Genomic DNA, 13,558 nt, shown 5'->3' on the forward strand with positions numbered 1-13,558 from the left:
AAGTTCTAGACTCAGATGATTATAAATCGATTTTTTTTTTTACCTACATGAATATCCAGAGAAACAGTGAAAATTTATATAGGATGTAGGACACTTTTTTTGTGGGGCAGGACCTTAATAGGCATTGGCGTAGGTCTACTAGGGTACCTGATTCTACCTATTGAATTTGAATATAACCCCCTCATAATGTAACTTTACAAACGCAGTCTAACATTTTCAACAATGCCTTCTAGGGACTGATACCACCTTCAGTGAAGTCCACTTATATATCCTGTACCATAAAGTTTTTGTTCACTATTGTAACCTAGCACCTGGCCCTGTGTCTGGCACATAGTAGCAGTTTAATAAATAGTTCTTTAGTGAATGAACACAAGGGTGTTCATTTTACTTACACGGCATTTTTCATCTTCTCTTAGATAATGACCACAAATTTGCATTTTCAACCCTGACCTCTCTTCTGAGCTCCACAAAACAAAACAAACAAAAAAAGTAATAGTTAAAAACGCAATTTCAACATTAGACTTATACTATAAAGAGGAAAATTTATTTTTCTACAAGTACCTCAACCCTTCAAACATAGACCTTGGTACAAAAACAGTGTTTAGTAATAATAGAAGACATATTCAAGAACATGAAGATCCATGTCAAAAACTGTAGAGCTGATTTGATTGTTGGTTTTTCAGAGTTGGTGTTTCCTACACTAAATTGTTAAGAAAAAGTTAGGCCACTTTAACTTGCTGTTGTTACCTTTGTAAAACTCAAGGAAAGTAGTTATTCCTCTTTGACTTGAGTCTAAGAATACCGACTGTTCAATCTTTGACCCTAAGAACTCAATTATTACTTTAATTCAGTTATCAGAAGCCCTGACAATAGGTTTGTTAGCTCCTCACCTGCACTGCGACCTTGTTTCTTCAGGCTGGTCATCGTTTTTCCGTCCATCGTGCCCTTTCAGGCTACGGGAGATCTTTCTGCCATTTCCTGGGCTGCCCTCTCTGGGACCTTCAATTCCTTCTCCCAGTGACATCCAGCAATTCTTAATCTCCAGGCCTGCATTCTGTTTACTCTACCAACCCCATCCCAGATTGTTGACTGTTGCCATAGGATTAAAAAAAGGGAAAGAAACAAAAAAACACGGTAATTGGTTCCACTTAAAATTCATACTTTTCCACATTCTAATGTCACTTGCTACCAAAGACTTTGCATTTAGTTTTACTATCGAGGTTGAAGCTATTTCATCTGTCTTCCCTAATCTTTTCCCATATCTACCTGTTATTACATGCACTTGGAGTATTTTAAAAATATTCTTTACATTCATCCATAAGCTCCTCTTAAGACTGTTTTTTATCCTAGAAACATATTAATGAAGCCAAACATGTGAGACAGGATAACAAAGGCACCAGTGGTCCCAGAAAAGAGACTCAAGTGAAATAGCCTACTTTCCCTTCCTACCCGTCACTTGTATTTATCATCAGTGTGTTCAATGCTAAATTATTTTGTAATTCTTCCTGTAGTCATTCATTTGTAACAAATCTTCCCTTCCTTTCATTTACCATAACCCTCTGTTTATTTTGTGTGTACCGTCTATCATAGTACACCAAGTGTAGTGCCTGTGTATGAGCGTCTCTCTTTTCCCCTTTAACTTATGCCATCTTCGAGACTGAAAAATAAGAGGCATAGTGCCTTGCACAGAGGAACTATTCAATGATTATTTATTGAATAAGAGTAGACTTGTTGGTCTTAGAAATCATGGGTGGGAGAAAATACAATTTAAAAAAATTAAATATAGGTAGCAAAGAAGAAAACGACAAAGCAATGAACTGAAAACAGTGTGATGTCATGCCTGTGAGTCAGCCACCCTGGAGCAGATCCTCCAGCTGCATTCAAGCTGACTCCGGCCACAGTCCAACTCTCCACTGCACTCTGCTGAGACTCTGAGCCAGAACTGCTCAGTTAAGCTCTTCCTGAATTACTGGCCCACAGAAACAGTGTGGATGATACATTTTATTATAGGTTTAAGCCACTTAGTTTTCTGTTTATTATACAACAATAGATAACTAATATACCCGTTTTTCCTAATGAATCTAGTTCAATGAGATGTGGAGTATCTTCTGTAAATGCAGAAGAAATAACTTGTGAGAGAAAGCACTCAGTGAATAATTTTAGATTATTAGTACCTAATGCATTATGGTCCCTAGAGCTACATGGATTTAAAGCTTCACTGGAGCCTTGACCTTTAGGGACACTTGAGGTGATAGTTACACGTAAGCACTCATGTATGACATCTTTCACTGAATCCTAACAATATTATTGCCCCTATTATTTGTTTGTAGACATTGTCATTAACCACCTTAGATTCCAGTGTAATGGATTGACGTAGAGCCCTAGTGTCACCATTGTTTAGTGCCTCTCAGGGGATGCTATTGTGTAGCCCAGGTTGAGAATCACTGAACTACTTTCTGATGATTATATTTTATGCTTCCCATTATATTCTTGCATAGCAGTGAGCATGCTGTTTACCTCTTTGCATAGCACTTGGCACAGTGCCTTGGATGGAGTAGGAAGCCAATAGCTATTTGTTTACTGATCTTATGCAGCACAATACACCTTGAAAACAATACTTGAGAGGACATTAAATATCAGTCTCAGAAATTAGTCAGTGAGCGTTAGCAATAGGAAAAAAACAGAGAAGACCTAGTTAAAAAGGAGGACCAGGGGAAAGAAGGGAGGTCTTTTCAAAGGTAAATACTATACCTTCACTTTTTAGGTGGTGCATTCTTATTTAGTGTAGACTGATAGAAAGAAAAAAGGAAAAAGAAAAAAAAAAAACAGCAAGGATGACGAGAAAGAAGAGAGGAGGGGGGGCAAGACACTGCTAACCTAATACAAGTTTCATGGTCTCCAGAAAGTTCTTCGGAATGGTTTAAATTTTTTTCTTACTTTTGAAAACCATAGTTCAGTGCACCAAGATTCTATTTCATTCATTGTGTCTGGGTTGTATTTACTTCTTATAGAAATGGTCTAGAGGAAACCAAATGATAGTGTTCCAGATTGCTATAAAACCTTGGATATATTGGATGTTTTCGACATTAATGTTAGCTAGTGGGAGAAAAAAGCTCTGAGATTTTTAGAAGGGTTATACCAATGAGAGCCTGTTCAGCTTTCTCGCAGTAAATTGTGTGTAGCTATCTGCAGGCTTGTCACAATGCTTGCCAAAACATTGCTCACTTTATGTTATAGTTAGAAAAATTCAGATTCACAATTATGGTGTTCTCTTCCATGTTTTAGGTCAAGACTAGTCTCTCTGAAAGAATATTAATAGCTTCGAAGACTTTATTTCATTGTAGAAATATTAATGAGGCATATTCATTGTGATTCCAGACAGTAGATAAAACAAAGCAGCAGAAATGACGCTGGGTTTAGAAGCAGTTATTATAGCTAAGATTAAGAGTTCACCTAGATTCCCAAGAAATAAGTCTAGTAGGCAGCAAATGATATGATATACATTTATGGGCTGTTAAGTATTGCAGAGAGCTTCCAGTAGGTATTGTTTATTGATGTGTATTTTGATTGCTAAATCAAAATATTTATAACAATAGGTAATGAGTAGATTGTCATTTATAAACTATAGAGTAATAAAAAATGAAAAATAAAGGGATTATTAGCTGAGTCCAGCGGTATTGTATAACTGCCTCTTAATGGGTTCTCCCCTCATCTACTTTCTCATTGCAGACATTGTGAATCATAATAGAAGGCTGTGGGCATGTTAGAAAAATTTGTCCAGAAACAGTAATAAAATTACAGTATTCTAATGACTGATTTTCTGGGATGAATTTTCCACTTTTGTTTTATGAGATTGCCCAGACAAAGAGAATAAATTGCATTTAGTGCAGTCTCTCAGGGAGAAATATGTCTCTTTTTTAGGAAAAGAGAAGTGGACCATCTTGTATCATTCGGTCGGTTAATGTACTTGTTCCTGTACCTCAAAGTGATGTCATAAATTATAAAAATGTGATTGCATGCTCTCTTGCCACTCTTGGAAAGAATTCATGGACAAATCCTTCATTGAAATAGCATTAAGACTTTGGCTTGCACTAAAATATTTAAATAAAGACACGAATATACTCATCATTCACTTGTTAATGTCAGAGAGAGAATGATTGTAAGAGAGAGATAGACAGAGAGAGAGAGATCTCACTTAGGCACACGTGTACTTCCTTATATTTGTTTTATTTCCTTATGTAAACCATAAGCCTTTAACATTCTTAAATGCAAATTTCTTTTTCTTTTTGGTTTTCAAAAAGAATATATTTCTCTGAGAGGCGGTGACTAAATTGAAGCAAGCCTGATTTCAAAATATGATTTCTAAAATGCTAGTTTTTTTTCAAGTCTTTACAGAAATCTTGGGACTGAAGTCATTCTAATGAAATCTGGAGCCAGTGATAGATATGTGAACCTTTGGATTTAATCTCTCCAAACATATTTCTGACTAGAAGCAATTTTGTTTTGTTTCCTCCAACTAATGTGAAATCAAATTGTCCTGTAAATATATATTTTGGTGAGAAATGGTATACCTCAATGACAGGTGCTAATTGGAGGCTCTGTGAAAAGTTGCACAGAAAAGAGTGATCGTTCCACCCAGTCAGGTCCTCAGCTCTGGGCCTTCATGATGCTTCACTGTGATAACACAGCAGTCATTCCATCCGTGGGCAACCACTGGGGAGTACTGGCCAGTTTGTGTACCACTGTGGCTCTGGGGACAAAGGCAAGTCTTTTGTCTTTGGAGATATACCTATACTCTAAAATTCACTGAATGTATATATTGTAAACAATCACCTACCCAAGAGCGTTCTTCAGAAGAAAGGAATCATGCTGTGTAACTAGGTAATATTTTCAAAACACGTGAGACCATGTAAAATTTGAACCTTGAGATCTCACATGAAGCAAATATTTTAGCATGATTTATACTAAGGGATAATCCAGAGTGGTTTGTTTGTTTGTTGGTTTGTTTGTTGGAAAATACAAAGGAGTCTTTGGGAAGATGTGTGATGCAGTAGGGAGAGCACTGGAATGAAACATTAAAGCAGTGTTTCTCTCCTGTGTGTGATCCTGGCAAGCTTTATGACCTTGGACAAGTCACTTTACCCCTGGGGCCTCATCCTATAGAATGTGTGGACTGGATTAAATGGTCTCAGTGATCCATTCTTTTCCTAACAATCTAAGGCTTCCTGTGAATGAGCATGCCAGCTGCTAGATTCTTTATTCCTTTGAGCCTTCATAATAACCTCAGGAAACCTAAAGCTACAGTATTGCTATTTGGTGATGCAGTACCCCATGGATGATCTGAGGGCTTGGTGTTTATGTAAACCGTGTTCCATGATGATGCAGGTGAATAGTGGCATAGGGAGAGTAGACAATTTGCCATAAAATGAAGAAGAAATTGTTGTAAAACTTGTAGTGCAGCTGGATAAAAACTATGAAAAGACAAGCAGTTTAGCTTAATAACCAATCAAGATTTCTTTTTCTATTGAAAAGATTACAAATATATGTGGAAAGGCCAACTTTTTGCATTTTTTATTGTTTCTATAAAATGGATATAAATAACAAAGGATCTATGAATCTGTGTTGTTTCCTTGATACATTTTTTTAAAATGAAGTTGAGTTTTAGATACTTTAACTTGAAATGCTAAAAAGCAAAGTGTAGTTTTGTGACTAGACTTTCAAGAAGGCATTTAAAATATCTTCATTTTCTTATGTTGTAGCCCACAAGCTAATGAGGGGTTTGGTAGGTGTTGAGCAGCTGTGATAGCAGCATGTCTCTTTATTTATTGATGAAAATCCCACTGGAGAATTGTCTGGAATAGAAAAATAGTTCAAACCAAGTCTGTGCTGAATGGGAGAAAATATACAAAGGGGAAGAAAAGCTTACAAGAGAGAATAGGCGACTGCTGATCACTGGTATCATCTTTAGAAAGAAGTCATCAAGGATGAAAATGTGAGATTTGGAGATTAATGAAAAAGTAAAACTTTTTAAAAAATATATAAGAAAAAAAATAATCCAGTGAGAGGGGAAAGGTTGCATTAATTCAGTGTCTTTAACATAGACATAAAAAATATCATTACGTTCTAAGTGAATTAAAAGATCACTGATTCATCCATTTTTTTGTGCTGGAAGCTGCCCTACAGAATATCTGTGCCAACTTCTTCATTTTTGGATGTGGTAACCAAGTCCCTAAGAAACTGCTTGATTAAAGAGTCCATGATCAATTGCTAAATTAATGTACAGATAAGAATATGTCCCCAGACGCCCAGACAGAACTCCAGGTTCCCAGTCAAGTGTCTAGCCCCTTTCCTAGGTGACAAAATAGGATGGAAAGGGTTTACACTCAGACAGCAAGCATTGGTTATTTGATCTCAAGGACTTTTTCTCTTTGAAATCATGTTCATCAAGTGCAGTAAAAATTTTCTGAGAGAAAGTCTACCAGGAAAATTCTGTGCATGTTACTCTACCACTTGATAAAGCATTTTAAAGTATAAAAGTTGGACGTTAAAGAACAGTAGTAAATTTATTAGTTGAGGGAATGTAGATACACTTTTTGTATATATGGAATATGTTTATGTACATTTAACTGTATATCTGCCTGTACCCTGTGTATTTTCTTGTCTTACCTCTGTGTCGATTGCGCCAATATTAACTGTACTTGTTGACTGATTAGGAGGGTGGTGCGTGGTAGAAATAAACCATAGAAAATTATTTGATATGGAGCATCTCAAAGTGTGACTAACACATTAGATGATCATGCAAACTTTACTAAAATTTAAAAGATGTAAACGTACGTTCTTTGCCGTACCACTTTTGGTGGTGTTAGGAAATTTCTCTGAAATTCTAAGAAGTAACAATGTCTTACCATTATAGAACAATGGCATCTTAAGGCATTTCTCAGCTGTAGAAATTAGGACGCTTTTCGACTTCAGGGGGTGATTCTACCAGAAACACAGATACGGTAAGAGATGGCATCCAAGGAGTTGACTCCAGACAGTAGCACTGATGCTATATCCTGCCTTTACATTCCTTTCTACTGGCTCTAGAATAAGAACAGAAACTATATTAATATTATATTTTAAATCATTAATATTGTAAGTTGCTTTAACAGTAATAGAAAGTTGGATTATTGTACAATTCCATTATCAGGTAATAGTTCTGTCTTTCCTTTAAAACAGTCACTCAGGCACAGTTATTGCCGATTTCTGTCTACACAACAAAATAAGAAGCAATCATGGAAATGCCTGGCAGGGAAGGGAGAGGGGAGTAAGAATCAAAAATAATGGGGCTTCCCTGGTGGCGCAGTGGTTGGGAGCCCGCCTGCCGATGCAGGGGACGCGGGTTCGTGCCCTGGTCCGGGAGGATCCCACATGCCGCGAAGCGGCTGGGCCCGTGAGCCATGGCCACTGGGCCTGCGCGTCCAGAGCCTGTGCTCCGCAGCGGGAGAGGCCACAGCAGTGAGAGGCCCGCGTATCGCAAAAAATAATAATAATAATAAATAAATAATGCCAGGGCAAAAATCTGTCTTTGTAAGATTACCTTTTACTTGTTATGTATAAAATGGTAAATATTTTAAAGAGCCTATTTCTCCTCACTGTCTAAACAGAGCTGTAGTATTAAGAGGAAATTTAAAAAGTGATATTACAAATATGCAGTGTAATAGACCATTAGTCTATAAAATGGAAATAGCTGTTGCAGTTTAGCACAGAATGCAAATCACTATTGAAACACTGCAGTTTGTTATATTATGAGCAGTCAGAGATCATGCATAATGCAATGGGAAAAAAGGGAGCAGCCTGATCACACACCATCATTTTAACCTGATTCTGTGCCATGAAGAATTGATCTTTGAAGTGATCTCTGGTGAGGTTTGGCCGGATGCAAGTAGCTTCTGCAGGGGAATATGTTTGGTTCTCATTTTGCATCTTCTGCATATTTATAGAATACGGAATAAGAATGATTTTAATTATGCATGGGTTGAACTTCAGTTCAGGATATGTTTGAGGTCTTAACTGTTCAGGTGAAAACAGACTTCCACAGATTATCCAGTTGCTCTGTCAATGGACAGAAAAAATGGTTCTGTGTAAACTCTTCATCTGCAGAGCCAATATTAACTTGACACTTTTTTTTTTTTCTTTTTTTTTTTGCGGTACGTGGGCCTCTTACTGTTGTGGCCTCTCCCGTTGCAGAGCACAGGCTCCAGACACGCAGGCCCAGCGGCCATGGCTTGCGGGCCCAGCCACTCCGCGGCATGTGGGATCCTCCTGGACTGGGTCACGAACCTGTGTCCCCTGCATCGGCAGGCGGACTCTCAACCACTGCACCACCAGGGAAGCCCAACTTGACACTTTTATTCTTTCTAAAGATGGCCTCAAATTGATCATAAAGTCAAGTTTTATAGCTTTCATTCTGTCATTTAAAGTTGTTTTCAGGAAGTGTAAAAACAGGTAAAGTTAATTGTTGTTCCTTAATGAACAGAGAGGGGAAAATAGATCATAATCAAACCTCTGTAAATTGCACTAGGTCATGGGTGTCCCTTTGGATCACCATCACTAAATGAACCTCTAATTCATCTTGAATTCTTGTAGACATTTCTTAGAAAAGCCCATTGCCATGGAAATCACATAATTAAATTGTCCAAATTGAGTAAAGTACAACCCAGAGAGGTTAAGGAACTTATCTGATGTCGTAGGGCAGCGATGATACTCAGATTCAAGTCTTCTAACTTCCAAATATTCTCTTTCAAAGGAAAACGTCGCATCTTTAGAATGCTAGTCCATGTATAAACTGTGGCACTTAATGTTATTTGTAAAGTTGAAGGATGGAAGAGTAAAGATGTTGAAATAAGTTCTTGAATTTTTAATAAAATTTAGGGAAAATGTGTAGACCACCTTTGGCATAAGGGTAGCTAGAAATTATATATCTGTATTCCCTTGTTTGTATATGACATTTAGCCTTTAGGGTAAGCTCATAATATGGTAAAGTGATGCTTAAAGCCTCAAGAAAATGTCCATACATGATACCTGGACTCTTTCATCAGCTGCAGGAAAACTAGTGAACTACTGCAGCTTTCGAGCTAAGCTGTGGCTGATTAACGCAGACATGGACAAGTTTGAAAATGGGAACCTTGGGACCAAAAAATTCAGGTGTAGATTAACTTAAATTAGTTCACATTTGGATGAATTTCTGTAACATCCACTCTAGCACTGCATAATTGGAGCCAGACTGCCTGGGTCCAAGTGCAGTTCCCCCATATTCCGATGGTGTGACCAGGATAGCCAGTTAAATAGGTGAAGTCACTTAACTCATAGGGTTGTTGTTAGGACAAGAGGAATTAAAGTACGTAACAGATAGATAGTAATCACTGGGTAAGTATTAGCTGTTACTAATAGTAGTAATGGTGGTATTATCACTATGAATAGTGCAGGATCCACATTTGTTTTCTCGAAGTAGTTGATACAATCACTTTCAAATTGCCCAACTTTTTTTTCCAAATTAGAAGATAATATGTCCTTGAGCTACATTTGTGGTCACAAAATGATAATGGATGTAAAATATTAAAAGAAAATTATGTCATTAATTGATCCCATTATTCTATGAGTACCTTATTATTAATTGAAAAATTTTATAATAGATACCTTTGAAGTACTAATCCTAGTGCTTAATATATGAAAGGTAAGTTTCCAGTTTAAAAGAAAATTAGATATTAGTGACACCATAAATTGCAAGCTTTATTCAGGGCAATAGAAGCAGATGCACCGATTGAACAATGTTTTTTTAAAATTTTTTTCTTATTTATTTATTTTTAATTTATTTATTTTTGGCTGCGTTGGGTCCTTGTTTCTGCACGCAGGCTTTCTCCAGTTGCAGCGAGCGGGGGCTACTCTTCACTGCAGTGTGTGGACCTCTCATTGCAGTGGCCTCTCTTGTCGCGGAGCGTGGGCTCTAGGCGTGTGGGCTTCAGTAGTTGTGGCCCTCCGGCTCTAGAGCGCAGGCCCAGCAGCCATGGCACATGGGCCCAGCTGCTCTGTGGCGTGTGGGATCCTCCCAGACCGGGGCTCGAACCCATGCCCCCCATCTTGGCAGGCAGATTCCCAACCACTACGCCACCAGGGAAGCCCTGAACAGTTTTTATATGTTGCCAGTGGTGGCAGAAGAGGGAACAGTCTACCCGAGGCTATATGTAATATTGATCAGTAATATGCTACAGTTTATGAATATCACTAAAAATTGCTAAGAATCAAGATGTAGGAGGAAATGGTAAATAGCTGAGCAGTTGTACAGCAGCTTTGTTTAATAAGTAAAGGAAAAAGAAATCATAAGATATGAGTTGAGCAATACTGGAGCATGCACAAACTCTAAATACTTTATTAAAAGCTGAATTTGATATATTTAGAGAAACTAAGAAGTCTTTTATTTTTGTGGTTTTTGTTTTGAAGTAATTTGTTTAATCAGTGTTATGCAGCCACTATGCTGTTGCTGGTGAAGATAGGAAGGAACTTCAAAAATTGAATTATGTTTATGAAAATGAATAAAGCAAACATGTTAACTAATTAAGTACAACTGAATAAAAAGAAGAAAATAATATTACTGTACAAGAACATTGACTCTGTAGCAAAAGGAAAATTCTGTCCTTTATATAAGAATAGTGATCTTGTAAGTCAGACTGTGTTCAAGTTCCTTTTAAAAGCATTTCAAAAGTAATGTTCCAAACAGTAGCTCAGAATGTCCCTTTTTAAATACTTATTTTTACTACACAATATGTATATACTATTCCAAATTTTCTTTATGTATGTGTGCATTTATATGCACTGTTTTATAAAATAATATTATATAAACTATTTTTTTAACCTTCTATGACGATTACTAATGGCTCACGAATATATCCCACACCATTAAATTGTGTACTATTATCATCATTCTAAATTGCTATATAGTATTTTATTGAATAGATATTCACTAATTTATTTAATCAAAATATTTTCAGAATGTATCTGAAAGACAAATGTTGTAATCACAGCAACATTACATTAAAATCTATAGTCAATCTTTAAAAAAATACATTTCCTGTTTCAAAGACAATGAACCATAAAATGCTAACTATTATCTATACCATATTTCTTATTACACTGAATAATCTAACCTAGTCTAATGTGTAAATGAATTAAATTAAGTGCTGAAACTGAGTAAAATATTTATAACTCTTTCTAGGTTATAGATACAAATTTTGCAGCTACAAATTGAACCACTAAATAGAACGTATGACAGTTTTAGATCTATTTTGGATAAAATTCTATTTCAGAATGTTATTTTTTCAAACTTTATGGAAGTACATTCTTTCTTTCTATACATCTTTGTACAGCATATGAAGAAACTGTTCTTTATATTTTAGGTAGATATTTTTAGCCTATGTTTTAATTTTAACGATATTATATATTTGAAAAAAGTAAACATCAATTTGTTTAAAAAGTTAATACACTGTGGTACAGCCATATCATTGACTTCTATGCAAAAAAAAAGGAACAGACTATTGATACATGCAACAACTTAGACTGATTTCAAAGGAACTATGCTGAGTGAAAAAAGTCCATCTCAAATGTTTACAGACTGGATGATTCCATTTATATGACATTCTTGAAATGACACCAATATAAAGAAGAGATTAGTGGTTTGGCAGGGGTTAGGGCTGGAATGGGGCAAGAGGGTCATGTGGCTATAAGGAGGTAGCGAGAAGGAGCCTTATGGTGATAGAGTAGTTCTGATCTTGATTGCATCATAGTTACACGTATCTACACATGTCAGAATTGCATAGAGCTATACACACACACACATACATACAAGCACAAGTCTTTTCAACCTGGTGACATTGGAATAAACCCTGTGGATTGTACTAATGCCAGTTTTCTCATTTTGATATTGTACTGTTGTTATGCAGGATATTGTCATTGGAAGAAACTGGGGTCCTCCTGGTACATTTTTGCAACTTTCTGTGAATTTATGCATGAATAGAAAAATTAAAGTGAGTGATGGAAATGTTTAAAAATTTTTTTTTGAATTGTTAAGAGAGTTTAATGTTAGGGCCTAGCGTGGTTTGAAAGAAGAGAGACTAAATCAATAGAAAATGACATTGTTCTTTTTTAAGTCATATTCTGCTACCAGTAGTGCCTTAGTTAATATGGGAACTGCCTGTTAGTCCAACTTCGAGCTTTTTTTTCGGATAATTGCCTACACACTTGAGCCTTGAAATAGCCATACATATTTTAGACAAAATTATCTTTTAAATTAGAATGTATCCATAAAGAAATTTTTATGCATCCCTGAGAAAAGTATATAAACTCTTCAGTGTAGCATTCTTAATTCATTTACATATTGCATCTCTGCTTTAAGAAAAAAAGGTCAAGAAAAAAGCTGTTAGTAGTCTATTAATCTCTTTTAAGGATAAATGATATTTAATTGCAAAACTTTCTATAATAATTGGAAATAACAATAACTTGCAATATTCACCATTTTTATTATCTTACTTTGGTCTCCATAGTCCTATGGGTTGGACAAAATGAGGATTTATTGTTTCCATTTAAGAAAATTAGTAACCTGAAGTTACTATGGCATTGGATTAGAACTCACTTCTAATTTTTACAACACCCTTTTTCTACTAATCTATTCCTACTTCATTTAAGATTATTATACTTTGTATCCCTTCAGTTTGTGAAGTTTAGAGAGGTCAGTCAGTACACATCATCTAGGCATATTTCATGTATAGTGTGAAGAGAATGTTGAGACTCAACCAAATTCTTGTCCAAAATCTCCTGACACATTAATTCTTTAACTTTGAATGATTTCAGTACTCTATGAGTTCAGTTCCCTCATATATGAAATGAACACAGGAATATGCTTAAACTTCTGTGCTGGTCTAATACTTTGTCAAATATATGTTCCCTTCCTACTATGCTGAGTTATAATCCTCTTAAAAGTTTTGAGATGGCTCATTCTAGATGGCTTCTCCAATGGATCGTTTTCCACCAAGCTGTACTTAATTCTATGCTGGGTAAAAAACTTCCATTTTAATTTTATTTCACCACTGCTTCTTAAGAAAAAAGGTATTTGCATTTGGATGTCAAAAACAAAATAAAAAGTGCTATTAATTTAATAGTAGTCTTTTAATTTTTTCTCTACTGATCCTTAAGAAAAGAAATGAGCTCTCTGTGGAGATGCTGGCAATTTTATTTTAAGTGCTAATTAGAATATATCTACATATTGACCTTGGTGTGCCAAGACTTCAGCCTTTTTCCTTTTATCCAAATTGAGTTTGTGAACATATGGTCAAGACTTCCATGCTGACAGCTATTTTTCAGAATGTGTGATGTTTATGGTCCCTGGGCTTTAGGTGCAGTGTTTATTGCTTTTGTCGTCTCATTTTAGAACAGACTCAGCAGATGATTTTATGATTTTATTGCCTATGACTTTATGTTGTAGGGTAAGTAAGACGTTACTTACCTTTAGAAATATCTCTTTCCATTT

General features: G+C 36.0%; 1 protein-coding gene across 10 annotated transcripts in view; it reads left to right on the forward strand.

The window, feature by feature from the left end:
* NRXN1 (neurexin 1) overlaps nucleotides 1–13,558 on the forward strand; it is a 961,338-nt gene that overhangs the window by 671,229 nt on the left and 276,551 nt on the right. For 6 of the 10 annotated variants that reach the window (XM_079940440.1, XM_079940438.1, XM_079940441.1 and 3 more), the window contains one exon: nucleotides 11,976–12,059. The exons of the other annotated variants lie outside the window; for them this stretch is intronic. In XM_079940440.1, the coding sequence (XP_079796566.1) occupies nucleotides 11,976–12,059 (84 nt within the window). The remainder of the gene's footprint in view (nucleotides 1–11,975; nucleotides 12,060–13,558) is intronic. 10 annotated transcript variants of the gene reach the window in all.

This window comes from Stenella coeruleoalba, assembly GCF_951394435.1.
Source record: "Stenella coeruleoalba genome assembly, chromosome: 13".
NCBI classification, from domain to species: domain Eukaryota; kingdom Metazoa; phylum Chordata; class Mammalia; order Artiodactyla; family Delphinidae; genus Stenella; species Stenella coeruleoalba.